Genomic DNA, 16361 nt, shown 5'->3' on the forward strand with positions numbered 1-16361 from the left:
TGTCTTACCCAGAGAGATTTTTTCTCCAGAGTCTGCAGGAAGAAGGAACACGAGTAGGGCCAAGCCAGAGATCAGCACACATGGAATAAGCAGATTGAGTCCGTAATACAGAGTTCGTCGGCGCATGGTGACAGTAAATGTCACGTCTGGGTAGGGCTCCTTACAGCACTCATAATACAGCTCATTACGCTTGGCTGGTACACCTGAGGGTGGAGCATGCACATACAGGTACGTTTACTTGACTGATGAACTGGAATAAGATGTAGTGTACGGAGATTTGAAAATATATGTAAACCAAAAAACATTATTCACAACCATTCTTATATTGTCAGTGGATTCAGTTTTTCAGTGTATTCTTCCATAGTGATGGGGGAATAAAAACACACTGGGTCAGATAATACATGGATGAATTCAGCTCTGTAGCAGAATGTAAACTGTTCAACCATGAACACTTTCCACAGGAGGGAATCAGAGTCCGACCAGGTTGAGAAGTTTGCATTTCATGAAACTTTTTTTTTAGCATTTTTATACTAAAAAAAAAAACAAACCACTGAGCAAGCTCAAAAATCAAGAAATTAAATAGAGTTGTCATGGTAACACTGGATGTGGTGTGACGTTCTCACAAATAGCCTGGCTACATCCTTGTCTATATGTCAGATAATTCTTTTGCGTGCCATCTGGTCCTGTCTGACATCCATTTCCAGCTAATCAACACCTCGGGGGCTGAGGCACTGGGACGTGCTATCACTGCCCCAGCTGGAAATACCCTGGCCGGGAGGTCTTCCAAACCTTTTCCCCACCCGATTACATCCAAGTTCATCCTACCAAATGATGTCCCATTGAAAACAAGCTGACAATTTAATAGAAATCCCTGCTTTTGATTCAAAGTCAGCAAGGTTCAGCTTCCACATAATAAGTGGAGTGCAAAAATACAGAGTGATGATGTAAGTACTTATTTTAATTTCCTTTCAAAGATAACCACATCCCATTACATTTGACATATTTGACAAATACTGATAAAGGAGACCTGTGATGTACAGACTCAATAGATCATTAAGTCCTGTGGAGTGTTTTCATTCCTCCAAAGGGAATTATTTTAATTATGTCTGGGTTTTTAAAAAAATTTTATCTCTATAGTATGGACAAATCTCAAGAGACGCTTTAAAAAAATGGGTTTTGTGTAGATATATAAATTCAACAACCTCATGGGATCTTACAGTGAAGCAATTTATTCCGAAGACCATAAGACCACTGAAGAAAAGTGAAGCTCTCTTACCCACAAGGTCCCACTCGCCGTTGGGTATATAGGTGGAAGTGTCCACATCAAGCATCTGGAGGTCCAGCAGCCAGCCGTTGTGTGTCCAGGAGCCAAACTTCAGGTTACACTTCTGCACATCGAAGGGGAACCAACGCACATCAATGTAACAGGTGCTCTTTAAGATGCCAGGAGGGATGTACTGGCAGTGACCAGACGCATTCACCAGTACGTTGGTGTGGAACGTGGCATCGAAGCGTTCGTCCGCACTAGAGAGGGATTAAAGAAGAGTAATGTGTGTGCATGTTTAAAACATTTCCTCATTTGGCTTGAAGCTAAAAATGTATCACTTTCTATCTGAAATCTCTTCAGTGGCTTTTTAATTGTTTTTCACATAGGGGGCCCGAAGTTGGCAATTACTGCCACATTTTCAAAAATGGGTTTTGTCACTGTGTATGATCCCAGTGAAACTAAACCTCATCAAAAACTGAGCTTGTAATGAATATAGACTTAGATGTAAGAGGTCACAACAGGGTAATTTCTTTACTTTCGGACATTTCTTCCAGTCAGTGGGAATTTGCATGTATATTTCTGAAGAAAAGAGATAGAAGTAGATGACATTAAGTTTTAAAAGTCTGAAACCTATATTTTTAATTTTGATTTGTTCATGTTTTGTTCGTGATGAATACAAATGACTTTGTTTTATTGACAAACATGTGTCTTCTGTGTTATTATTATACATGACTTAGTGGCCCAGCTGTTTGTGAATGAGCCCTGTAACCCATAAAGACCCAAACAGCCAACGACGACCTAAACCATCTACTGATCTAAAATGTTTAAGAAATTCTGAATTACTAATCCTATCAATACATGTAAATAATTGGGGTAAAATGCACTTTGTCATCCTTTCATGGTCTTCAGAATTGTCCCATTTGGATGTTCAGAGGCTCTGTAGTGAACACAGAAACACCGTCATCTTCTACAACATTGATTCACCAGTAAAACCCATGGAGTTGGATCATTGGCAGTGGATGGACACACTTGTTTGTATGTTCAGTTAATGATGTATTTTGCTGAAAAAGTGACTTTTTCTTCAGTTTCTGATACAATAACCACCAAATCTTAATCTGAGCTTTTATGAACATCCAAATGATCAGCAAATTAAATATAAGAAAGCACCTGATGTTGACTGAAAAAATGCAAAATACAGAGGATAATGTCATAATAAATTACAATTAAGTTAAATATAGAGAAAAAAATATGTTGGAACTGCCACAAAAGTACCACTAGGTCTTTGTAGGTTAAACCTATGAAATCCATGGTTTGATAAAACAGCATTGCTATGTTGGTAGCAACCAAAAGTAAAGTAAAGTAAAGGGGGAAAAAATTTCTCCCTTCAAGGCTCTACACCTTACATCCTGCTGGGATAACGCAAGGGCAGCCATGGACAGACTTTGCATAAATAAAAGTCCCAAATTTTCACTGTTTGAGTAGTGTTAGCCTTGGACTATCAGACTTTCAGACACTGACAAAAGTTAATAATTCTAATAATTAATTAAACATAATTCAGTCTGTATAGTCCAAGAGTCTTGGAGATGTAGAACTAGCTTGGGCCATATTTAAGAAAATACCTTGATACCTAACCTTAGATCCTCCTCAGCTCTTGCACTCCTGCTGAACTCAAATTAAGAATTAAAGAGCAGCTTCTCTGGTGTCCATGAGTGTGTTAAATAAAGTGCCACAGGCAAAGTCTGAACTCAGAAAACTTAGACCCTGCCTATTGTTTCTGTGTGTAATTCTGTTTTCAGATTTCTGTTTTCGCTGCTGTATCTAGGTGGAGGAAAGTAACTATTTTTCCTCCTCCTTCTCATCACTTTGTATTGCACTTTGTATTCTTGTTCCTGAGGATATAAAGTAGGGCAAGTGAAGAGAAGATTTGCCATGAACTTTATCCAGATGATACTGTATTATGAAAACACTATAGACGCTGAATTATAAATGAACAAAAACACATACAGTATAATTTGTTCTAAATTTATTTGGGCTTATCCCTTTTTTGCCTCACAGAGAAATTAATGTAATTTAATTGAATGTCTTAGTTCATCTGGATTTACTAGCTCTTATTTTCAGTTACATAACCAGTTTCTCTTTATCTGCTTTAGTCATCCACACAGTGGCTGCAGTGTGCTCTCAGTTGTGTCACTCAGATTGTTGACTCTCATGAATGGCAGTGGAGCTTTACTCACATGTTGACAATCTGGAGGGATTTCAAGGACAGTTGTGTCCCATCATAGGGGCAAAGGCATTCTCAAAATTTGAAAAATTTCTAAACCAAATACTGTATTATCAGGACAGACCAACTTGATTGTACATCTAACACTATAGTCCAGGGAGTAAAACCTTAAAGCCATCATAATAATTTTTAAGGTAGTAAACTAAAATGCATTATCCATAAAATCAGTGAAAAAACAACAAATAATCTTTAGCCTTTACACCCACTTGCTTTAGAACAGGGAAAATAGCTTTTTGAACAAAGCAGTCTGAAGTAAAAATGTGCTGGTATGTCAGCAGGGCAGTACCAGTATGACACTAACACTGCATTAAGAATAAAGGAAACAACTTATACTTGAAAATTCTGATAGAAAGGCGACCAGATGAGAACCACAGCTAATGTAACAGTAACAGTATCACACCTTTCTACTTCTGTGTTTGTTAGTACAGACCACACAAAAGCTCTTTGGAGAACTGACAGTCCTTTTCACTTCACTCTGCACCAACTTTGAAATCCCACAGACTGAAGTATATAGTGTTAAAGCATACACAATAGCACCTATACATGCACACACAAATATACACACACACACACACACACACACACACACACACACACACACACACACACACAGACTTTCCAATCCCCAACAGCTGTGATAATGTCGCTCTGTCTGAAACACACTGGAACCTCATTCAGCTTCAACAAAAGAGTGTGGCCTGCATTTTAAGAGAATTTGTTGATGGACTCATTTTTTTGTCCCTACCTTCCCCGAGATTGAGTGATGTACCTTTTTCCGGGGGTTAAGTGTGGTAATTTATTTCTGTTATGTGTGTTGCTATCATCTGTGGCTCCGGGTGCTGGGGGATGGATGTGTGGGTTGGCCAAGACAGAGCCATGCAATGAATTATTCAAGCTTTGGCCTTACTTTATCTGAAGGTGTGCGCTTTCTCGCAATCAGCACTTAAACACAGCAAAGCAGAGCGTGTCCTGGAGGGTTTGTATGTGTGCACTGGGGAGTACATGCTGTACAACACATGCAAAATAAGCACAGGGACACTTTAATACTTTTTTTTTCTTGCAAACAAAAGCAGTTCAATTTTGGAGTCATGAGATTTGCAATATACAAAAAGAAAAAAAAAGATCATCGGATGACTTTTCCTAAGAAGGACAGCTTATTTCAGGTGCTGTCCACCATGACAATGGTGGCAGTGACAGGCTGCTGCACCATGGGAAATGACTCACCACGCTTTCTTTCACTCACTCATCACCTGCTGCACAAAGGAACACACCGGTGAAGACACAAAGAGCCATATGGGGAGAAATAAATTACTACATTCCATTTAAATATGTAGAGTACATTAATTTTTTAAGACACTGTTTTCAGGGGCTTTCAACTGTATCTAAGTTTTTCAGCCTTTTTAACTGTTGTGACCAATCTTCCATGCTTGAGTGAAGTGACCACAACTGTACTATCTCCATAACAACAGGTTAAATGTAGATGCAGGTACACTTCAGGAGAAGTGAATGAGAAAACCTTTTTTTTTTCTTCACAAGGGTTATATCAAGTATTTCTAATTTCAAATATCTATCTATCTATCTATCTATCTATCTATCTATCTATCTATCTATCTATCTATCTATCTATCTATCTATCTATCTATCTATCTATCTATCTATCTATCTATCTATCTATCTATCTATCTATCTATCTATCTATCTATCTATCTATCTATCTATCTATTCTTTTTTTTTTAATTACACCTAAAGTTATGATTGTAGTGTTGTAAATGAAGAGCTGGTAAGATATGCCAAAGATGCTAATCCATTGAATTGTGGAGACATCCTCTGATTATTGTTGGTAATTCATTTATCAGACAGGGGTAGTTGTTTGTTTACCTGCTTTTCAGATAAATGAATTAGCTACAATAGTTATATTTGGAAGACAGTATGAACCATTACCAGATCCACAGTCTGGCAGATTTATGTGACCACTAGAGGAAACAGTGAGTCATTTTGCAGGTCTTCCATGGTGATGGGAACTGACACCACGGGGGCCTTTGACCAAAGCGCCAGAACATGATGAGATGGGAACTGCTAAGAGACAAGTTTTGAGTCAAAGAAAGTGACAGAGTTCTAAAAACTAGAAACACTACTGTTGTGCTCACCACTGGACACAGCTCGAAATGAAAAGAATGGAGTTTGATGCTAAAATATCTCTACATGTGTGAGTTTGATTATGAGGTTTATGAAGACATAACATTATTATGGGATGTTATTTTCTTTGCTAAGTTGGCCATTTGTTGATCGATTCAGACTACTGTCATAGTTTAGCTGTGACAGTTGATGATTCCAAACAGAACTTTAGTGCAGCTACTGACAACAGAAACTGCCCAAAAAACAAAGGGTATTTATGGTTTTACTGCAGCTGTTTTTTGTGTAAAAGTGTGACATGGTGTGAATGTGACACTGGCTGTGAGAAATCATGATACCATAATGCAAATGTAAACCAAGCCCTTTATATTTTATTGAGTGTGTGACAGTCTGTGGACAAATAGCACGTATTTGTTGGTGTGTTCTGTGTGTTGTGTTAAAGGGGTCATATTTTGCTAAACCCACTTTTATTAGTCTTTGGTTCATTTATTTGCATATTTGGACCCTCATAGTTCGAAAAGTTTGAATTTGAACTCTCCAGGTGCTGCAAAGCTATCTTTATATTCATTTTGGCAAAAATTGAGTGGATTTCTACAACCTGTTTTAATTCCTTTGTAATTTTTGCGTTTTATAACTAGTTATGTCAGGATATTTGCTCATATATGGTCAAGACTTGTGGCAAAGATTTCTCTAAGTACAGGGTGGGGAAGCAAAATTTACAATATTTTGAGGCAGGGATTGAAAGACAGTGTATGACCAATTAGTTTATTGAAAGTCATGAGAATTTATTTGCCACAAGAAAATTTACATAATAGAAAATGTTTTTATTCTATGTGTCCTCCTTCTTTCTCAATAACTGCCTTCACACGCTTCCTGAAACTTGTGCAAGTGTTCCTCAAATATTCGGGTGACAACTTCTCCCATTCTTCTTTAATAGTATCTTCCAGAGTTTCTCGTAATAGTTTTGCTCATAGTCATTCTCTTCTTTACATTATAAACAGTCTTTATGGACACTCCAACTATTTTTGAAATCTCCTTTGGTGTGACGAGTGCATTCAGCAAATCACACACTCTTTGACGTTTGCTTTCCTGATTATTCATATGGGCAAAAGTTTCTGAAAAGGTATGGATAATAGTGTTAGGTATGATTATGACATCAATATATGTTTGGTTTCAAAACAATTGACGTAGTGCCTGCTGAGAAAAAACAACTAAATGTTCATTGTAAATTTTGCTTCCCCACCCTGTACACCATAATGTTTTATCATATATCGTAATTATTTTTGCGGTAAAAATTGAAAATATGTCTAAACTTCGAGCCGATTATCTAAAATGTTCAGTAGCTGGTTGTATTAATGAACACAAGGGGCTGAACGGGACAGAGCAGCACAGCCAACAACCTGGAGGGGGTGGGGTGTGAAGTGGCTCATTTGCATTTAAAGGGCCAGCGCTCAAAACGACCTTTCTGGTGTCATTACTCAGAAATAGGGTTGAAGATGGACCTGTGGAGTTGAATTAATGAAGAATTCAGACCCAAGCATAGCATTTACAGTTTATGTAGACCACAGGGAAATGTTTTAAAATGCATAATTCCTTTTAAAAGAGCAAAATATCACTCCTCTAAAAGTTTGAGAAAGCAATACTACATTTAACTCCTTAAATTTCAAATGTAAGAGTAACACAAACGTTTAGTCTTAGATCATTATTTGATTTGTAAGAAGAAATCAAAATAGGTGTGAGAAACATCAGAATAACAGCACTACAACGAAAAAAAAAAAAAAAAAAATATGCATGTCGCTCAAGAGAGGAAAGTTGAAGCCCTGTTTGGAGCTTTTAGTCATGCAGAGCTGAGGCCTACAGAATATCTGCATCTACTCTGACTGCATTAAGGAGCGATCTATCCATCCATGTACACTATGTCATATCCTAGAAATACAGAGGCACACTAAACAGCCTCAGGGCTCTGGACATTAGGCATTCTGTCTGAAAGCCTTAAGGCTCTGTGGTTAACAAGGAGCATAAGGTAACTGCAGGCAAGAAGTACAGTATATTCCCAATTTAATGTGAGATATTTTTATTCCTGTAGGCAGAGAATATATAACTATGCACCATTGAGAATTATTCATAAACATCTTCAATCATGAATACAGAGAAAAAGAAAGCTTAGAGTAAATCTGTTTGGTTGATGATATGTTACATAAATGCGTTATATCTTTTTTTATGGAGATCTCTAGTATTCAATCAAACATTATAGTTATTTAAACTGAGCATCATTGACTTCCATTTTTTCTTTTGGCATTTGGGTGACAGTGGAGTTAATGCCATACAACAGCACTGCACACACAAATAGTTTAGACATTTGCATATGCCGCAAATCAGTTACTAATTAGTTTTGAGGTCAGGCTGGTTTTGGGGGTTTTATATAATAACTTGACCTAATTCAAGTATGTACACAAAGGTTTATTTTAGTATATATTTATGAAATGCTACCCACATGCTGTGGTCACATATTCATAATGAATAGACGGGGCTCAACCTGAAAAATAGCCCAGACCTGTGGTAAAGGCTCTGTGAAATTATATATATCCTTGTTTGTTTTGTGCTCTTACTGCATAAGTGCTTTTGTTTTAAGTGTGTGTTATTTGGACAATCACAGAGAACTCATCAAATCTGTCCGCCTGTCCATTCAGTCATTCACCTGTCCATCTAAAAAAAAAAGAAAAAAACATAAAAATCCCTCGAACTATCCATTTATCCGATGAATTCCCCTTTCATTTTTATGGCCTGTCACAGTTTTCTGTTTACGTCTGTGCATCCACCTTTGCCGTCAGACTCGGTCTGAGGTTTACCTGAGTTGGACGACCTTCGTGTGCCTCATCGATCGTTAGTCAAGTGAGACCATTGACTTTTTTTCACTAATGAGAGAGGAGGTCAAGAGCCTACATTACAGTTCTAGATTGTTATACCATACAGTTTACATACACAAGTACACACATGCAGAGTCATGGTCGACTGATGCACACACACACAAAAGTCATACAAACACTTTCATGAGTGCACACCAGCCTTTATTGCAGACGAGATGGAGCCAACATAAATTTTACAGTTTGTCTTTGTTTATCAAGAGGGAGAGCTTTGGTTTGTACATGTGTCTTAGTCAATTATTTAAGTACATTTGTCCTTTTGTTTTAATTCCTCACTACTTATTTATATCAAGGAGAATTATCTTGTAGATCTACACCGGCACAAATGGCGTAACAGTTAAGATTCCATCACATTCTTGTAAAATAAATAAATAAATAAATAAAATAAAATAAAAAATATATATATTTCTGCTGTCAGTTATAGTCTAAAACCATAGTAAACATGGTGAAAATGGATTTTCCCATGGGCAACACGCATGAATATAATCTGAATCTAGACTCCATGACTCACAGTATGGATTATGCATGCGTAAAAAATTATAACAATGATCTGGAAATATGTGAAATAATATGAGCAAGATATGACATGAAGTCATGAATGATGTGACCTGAATGATTCCTCAAAGCTCATATCAGACATTACATCGGCTCATTCTTCTTTTTCATTGAACATATTAGTTACTGCAAACAGCATCTGACCTTGTCACTTCTAAACATCATTAACTCCATATTAAAACAACAGAAGTGACTGAACGCTCTTGTCTGAGCAGCATGCTAATAAGTCCGAATGCACCCATTTTAAACAGTAAGACAAGTGTTATTAGCTGTAACCTGATAACTCATTGTGTAATGGTGTGTTTTGTCTTTACTGAACATAATTTAGTGACAGAAAAAATACGTAATGTTCCTTATATGTTAATTCTCTGACACTTTATTTGTTTTTAGACATCTGTTTACAAGACTGTGTATATATTATTATGCGTTGTGAGCAGACATTTTCCGTGTTTGAATGTGATGGAGATGGGAGCTTAGAGGTGTGTGATGTAATTAGTTTGGTGATCTGCGCTGCTTCCACCAGCGATCCATATTACTGCTGAAAACAGTAAATTTTCAACATTCCCTGGGGGGAATGTAACCGGTTCGGCTATAAACTGAATATTCCCTTTCAGATTCACACTGTGCATCTCTGATAACTTCAACAGGGGGAAAATAACCTAAATGACGGAGGTTTGTTCCAGATACATAAAATTGAAACATAAATGTATGGCTACTTTCAACAGGTTAGTAAAAGCGCTTTTACGCTCATTGTCACAAAAGTACCACTCCTATACGACAAATTTACCACATCACATAGGAAAAATATACAGCCCACATTACATGTTTATACAAGGACACAAAACCTTTCATTTTAATTGCCACATGCAGTAAAAAACAAGTTATCAATGCAATGACCCTCTTCTTTTGCTGTCTATGGTAAAGATATACATGTATGCAGAATAAAAGATAAGTGATGTCGAAAAGATAAATGTGCAGATATAAAAGTATTTGTTTTTGTTCACTGCCAGTGCATTTTAAGTGCTTTTACTTTATTATCAATTCCTGATAAACTCAAAAAAACTGAACTAAATTCAGAAAACTGTTTTTCACGAGAGAAAATGGCCTTAAGTGTCGTTCAACATTTTAAAAAAACCAAACACAGACAACTGGCATAAATGAATGTATTCTTAAGAATAGCTACTGAAATACTTAAAAGTATAAAACAAATATAAATAGAAACTAAAAAATTCTTAATGTGCTTCTTTTTAGTATTGATATTCTAAACTTTCAACAGCAGGGGAAGTCAAGAACCAGAACACACTTAGGTATGTCAACACCACCAATGAATCAACACTATGTATTCACAGACTGTATCACTCACTGAATAACGTACAAAGCTTATTGTTTACACACACCTGTATTATAGTATCATGTCAGAACTTTCACAGTTTAGTCTGAATTGCAGATCAACAAACAGAGAACTTAAAATGTCCCATAATAACGTCATACCTTAATACGCCTCAGTTTTTATCACTTTGTCACTTTCTTTGACACTAAAAGTCGTTTCTTAGTGGGTCATCCCATCTCATCACTTTCTGATACTTTTTTTTCCTGCGGTGTTAGTTTTCCTCACCATCGGAGTCTGGCAGAGTGACTCATTACTTCCTCTAGTGGTCACATAAATCCATCAGACTACATATGAACAGACTCAGCTCATATCTCTACAATATACTACATTAGACTACACTCATTGGAAATACTACATACAGTCCCTTTAAAACAGTATTGTGTGCAAATTGGCTTATACTTATAGCGGCGGTAGTGGAAAGGGGGTCTTATTGTTTATTTAAGATGTTTATGGCAGCGGGAAAAAAGGAGTTGCATTAAATGTTTTTCTCAGCGAGGGGGACATTATAGCGGTGGCTTGACAGTAAAAGCTGGAAAACTTTCTGCAATGGATGGATGGGAGCTGCTGTGATGGAGTTGGGTTTTATTTTTAACTGTTTGAGTGTGGGGTGCTGTTAATTCAGATAAGGCTTTGGCACTTATTTGTCTTGCATGATTAATAATCTGAGGGAAAAAGATAAATGGTTATTTAATATTTATCAAAAACATGACCTTTCGCTAATCAAACTTTACGTGAAATTTAAAGTCTCTGAGGTCAAAGGGTTTTTATATCCAGCTATCCAACCTATACTACCCATGATTTATATTCTAAATATATAAAATAAATAAATAAATAAATAGTATGTGCCACAGTTAAGTTTCTCCCAACTTGTATTAGGCAGAGAAAGTTAGTAAAATCTATGTATAGGTATTTTTTTGGAGTCTGAGTTTGTATTTTCATATGTTAACAGATAGCAGGGTTACGAGCAGCTAAAAAAGAGTCAAGACGTAAACAGGTAGGCTATGAGACGAGGAGCAGAGCAACATGCTGACACCTTGACATACAGAGACAGGTAGATGGAATGATTTATAAAGAGGAGTCAGTGAGGGCTGGGAATGATAAAATATGGAGAGAAAGGTCTGATTGAATAGAGTGAATCATAGTGAGACAGTGAGTTATGAAAGAGAGACGGAGGGAGACACAAATAGAATGAGATGAGGAGAGAGATGGTGGGGAGGGATGGATGGTGGAGGAATAGATGCAAAGGGTAAAAGGCAGTAAGGGGGAAAAAGAGGGGTGAGAGCAGGGAGATTAGGATGGGTAATCCCGGTAGATCTAAAAGCTGAGCTTTTAAAATTTGGGTTAATACTCCGAAACCTTTGTTTTTTTCCTCGCCTTCCCTGTGATGCACTGGTGTGTCTATTTGGGTGCATTAAGGGGGATGAAGAGGAAAATATCAGTTTCTTCTTTCTATCTACTCAGTGACACTACTGAAGCTCTGCAGCAAAGTCTCTCTAAGCCCCACTTTAGGTCAAAGAATTTAAGTTCTGATTTAGTCTTTCAATAGAGGATTCCTCACACTGAATCTGTGCTGTTGATCATCCGTCTTTCACTCAGGCATGCAAACGCGGTGCAATTACTTGTTTTGGAGGAACACAACTGGCCTACATTTCTAATTGACTTCAGAAAGCTTTACAAAAAGCATGACGTATATTGGGAATTGCATGCAACACTAGCGTAGCCTTTAATCACAAAATGCAATAAGATCACTCAGTGTTGTTTATAAAAATGTAACTTTTGACCTTAATGTCTTTTTAATTCTGAAAAAAAAAAAAGTTTTTGTTTTTCATGAAGCTGCAGCTTAAGGAGCAGTTTACAGGAAGAAAAGATGATGATGTGAACAATTTGCATAGATATTCTATTCATCGCAAAAAAGTAAAATCATTTTGAACTCGTCGCAGCTGAAAAAAACCTCTTCAATGTGTGTAAAGACAGTTTTTGCAAATTAAAGTGAACACTTGCTTTTTTATTTACACCCATCTCCTGTAAGATAATCAGTAGGGCATTGTCTCTCCTGCATAAATGGAATGTTACCACTCTATTAAAATGCAGACTCTCCCATTCTGCAATTCTGTGTTTCTTTGGGTTTGACTGTTATTACATTGGCTTAACATAGCCCTATACGGCTATGATTTGTTGAGATTAAAGAGAATTGAACAAAAATGTGGTATACATGGAGGATTAGGGTGATATTTCATTGACTCTTATAAAAATAAAAAATAGTTTATTAAAAAGCCATCTCTGACAGATGTGTTTATCTGCTGTAGAGGACTGACACCATCAGATTACAATGCCTATTTTATCATATTTGCCATCAAGAGAAAAGAAAGAGGGCAACATTTACAAATAAAAGAATGGAAAATGTCATAACCTTCACAAAGTCACACCAAAGACTGGAGTGTCTGACCTGTTGTAAAGGAGGATGTCAGGGGTCCAGATCTGATCTGAAGGGAATCGCAGATTTTGGACCCCAGGATAGTTGTCTGGATTCCAGCTGAGGTAAACATCTGTCCAGTACTGAGGGAGGGAGGAGAGAGAAATGTTTAGTTCAGACTAAAATGATGGTAAAATAACTGATACACTGCCTCTAAAAGGAGTTGTTTTCACTGACTGGTGTAAGTTTACATGAAATTAATTTGCATGGCTGGTAATAGTAATAATAATTAAAGAAATATAACAGCCAGTCATTTGTCCATTGACATTTGAATGAATTAATATAATTGTATGAAAACATGTTACATCTATAATCATAAGCCACAAGTTAAGTCTATAAGTCTACTACTGCATACATAATCATCCTTAATGTTGAATCTCATACATGTATAAGAAGATTCTAGCTAAAAAATATAATTAATCTCAGCCCGATTCAAGTGCATTTCTCTTCCTGCTGAAGTTCCAGTCACTGTTAAATGTTTACAGTTTTACTAAAGCATCTTTGTGGATTAATGCAAACTAAAAACGGATTTTGCTACTGCATTAATGTCACATTTTACTTGTAGACCAGTGAAATTTAACCAGCTCCCATCATAGCTGACTCTCAGATATTTCCACCATTTCACTGAGTTTGGATCCTTCCGATGCAAAAAGGACTATTTGAATGCAACGTGGGAGTTGCTTTGTTTTTTTATGGTATTGCATATTTTATATTGTATTGCATGAAGCTCTTATGGCATAGCTGGAGGTCCAAACTCACTGCTCCCCTGGAAAAAAAAAAACAAACAAAAAAAAAAACAAGTGCAGTGGGCAGGAACTGCAAATAAATACACCACCACACAGTCAGAGATGATGATTGAGAAGGATTAGTATTCCATACCATCACCACAACACGCAGAAAAGAGGAAACTATTTGGGAATACATGGTTCCTCTCAAAAAACTTATCTGTGTGTTTTGAGCTTTTCTAGCATTAAGCAAACATTTTTGCTGAACAAGACAGTGAGCACCAAACCAACCATGTCACATCTGAAAAACCCACAGACTAATTTGGCTCGAGGATATGAACCTGTCTGTGGAATTAAGTCAAGTTGATTGACACTTAAAAATGCTACCTAAATATACTGCGGTTCCAAAGCTCTACTTCCCACACTTTGGGCAAGACAATCTGCCAGAAGTGAAGCTTGTGAGTCTGCTGATGCAGCATCAAAGATACACACAAAAAGTCATCTGTCTCTCACACTAACACTTTCACACATACACAAAGTCAGCAACAACTGGCAGGTCAGCGTTTGTATTGAGGTTGAGTTAAAAGAGAATGTGATCAACATGCATCTGTGAGCACTGAGAAATCTGCAAATCAGATGGATGGGCTAAAACATTTTCTAGGGCTGACTGGATATAGAGTAAATACTGTATTAGATGAATGCTTTTAGACTGAATTCATGGCACTAATTGTGTCTCCGCTATGATATAATGTAATATAGCAAACAAGTATCTGAAGTCATACACTGTCTGTAGGTGAGAATCAGGTAATACAAGGATTAAATCAAACAACATGGTGATGATGTGTGTTCTCAGATTTCTTCTCTGTTTTCCACTCACCAGCTGCAGCCAGGCGTTGGTCATCAGCACTTGGTTCTTCTCATCCTGAGGATGAAAACAGAGGAGCAAGAAGAGAGGAAAAGAGAGAATACATTTGTCTTTTGTTTAAGAGAACATAACCAGGACAATCCATATTTAATAAAGTAGAAGAAGCTTTGTCATAAGCAAGTCAGTAGAGTTTTGCATATCCAAAGAACAAACCAGACTCTGTAAAATTGTGTTAAAACTTGGTTTATGTAACTGAGGGAAGTTCTTTGGAACTATTTCACAGCAGAGCCGCCTTAAAAATTACACAGCCCTTTTCAAAATTAACTATACATATATCCTCGAGGATTTGCAGAATCAACATCACAAAATGAGTTTTTTCTTATCTATCTGCAGACCAACCAGCTCTGTGGAGGATCTGTGTATATAGATTGTAGTCAAAGCGTATGCAGACAGTTAAACATGCTCTGCAAATGTGACAAACATTATTATCTAGTAGTAAAACTACAAGGCAAGTGTATTAATATGGCATATTGCAGAGACAAAGGCAGTTCAGTGTGCGTGTTACATAAATAAAAGGAACATCGAGAGGAAAATAAAAGCAAAGTGCTAAATAATAAAAGTTAGAAAAATATTAAACATATAATTTAAAGAAAGTAGATAACAGTAATATAAGAGAAAAATATAATTAAATAATGACTAAATTGATTGAGAGAATGGGCAGTGCTCCAGAATTACAGTGTAATAAGGCTGGTTTTAGAGCTCATCACAGGCTCATGAAAATAGACATATTTTAACTTGGATTTGACCTGAATAAAAAATGACTACTGGTCATTTTCTCCAGTTGCAGCATAAAGACTGAAAACTTCTGACTGGACTACACTACCTGACTGTCTGATTAGTTTCATCAAACATATCATAAATATATTTTATGCCAATAGTGCCACCTTACTCTGTAATGAAGTAAGAGTCACTGTGCAGATTCTTAATGGTAAATACTTTTATTTAAAACAAACAAACAAAAAAAAGATTTGTAGATTCCTGCATAGTCCTCTACCAATTTTTGAGCCTGTGAAGCAGTACTTGTATTATTTCTAGTGTCCAATGTGGCACTGATACCTAATAAAACAGAACTAAAACACACTGTAACACTGAAAAGTATTACAGTTTCAGTTGGAGATACTGATAACATAAAAGTAAATAAAATATAACATATAAATATATATATAAAATAACATTATTACATATGTATTTTTATATTTTTTATATATAAATATAAATATATAAAAAATATAATGTCAAATAATATTTGTAACTCCTGGATGTCACTGCTGTCTCAGTCTTATGTCTATTAATAATTTATACTCATCAGAAATAGACATAATGGTTTAGGAAATTCTGAATGCTATAAAACAGCATTTTAATAACCAGATTTTTGCCTCATAATAGTGACAAATTCTTGCCTGGATTCCCTGGAAAAAAAGAGAAGACATCAAATCAAAGCAGGGTCAAAGGTTTTTTTATTACTACGCTAAAGCTGTTTACGCATTTATCTCCATGCATCTGTTCTTAGGTATACTTCCTGTGCTTAGAGTTGAAAATATCTGCACATATGGCAAACACTTAACAGTATAATGTCTTTCTGAAAGCAGATGACCCATATGATCTAATAAAACACACAGCTGAAGGTAGTGATCAAATATATGTCTCCTTTGGGATTTCAGATCCCCCAGTGGCTTGTGTGTTAGCAA

At 36.4% G+C, this 16361-nt stretch overlaps 1 protein-coding gene across 1 annotated transcript in view; it reads right to left on the reverse strand.

Moving 5' to 3' along the window:
• Positions 1 to 16361, reverse strand: part of LOC115427324 (neuronal acetylcholine receptor subunit alpha-7-like) — a 55497-nt gene that overhangs the window by 9553 nt on the left and 29583 nt on the right. The window contains exons 3-6 of the mRNA XM_030145834.1: positions 14626 to 14670; positions 12997 to 13106; positions 1277 to 1524; positions 9 to 203 (exon numbers count right to left, since the gene is read on the reverse strand). Coding sequence (XP_030001694.1) covers positions 9 to 203; positions 1277 to 1524; positions 12997 to 13106; positions 14626 to 14670 — 598 coding nt within the window. The remainder of the gene's footprint in view (positions 1 to 8; positions 204 to 1276; positions 1525 to 12996; positions 13107 to 14625; positions 14671 to 16361) is intronic.

The sequence above is a fragment of the Sphaeramia orbicularis genome, chromosome 10 (genome assembly GCF_902148855.1).
Source record: "Sphaeramia orbicularis chromosome 10, fSphaOr1.1, whole genome shotgun sequence".
NCBI classification, from domain to species: domain Eukaryota; kingdom Metazoa; phylum Chordata; class Actinopteri; order Kurtiformes; family Apogonidae; genus Sphaeramia; species Sphaeramia orbicularis.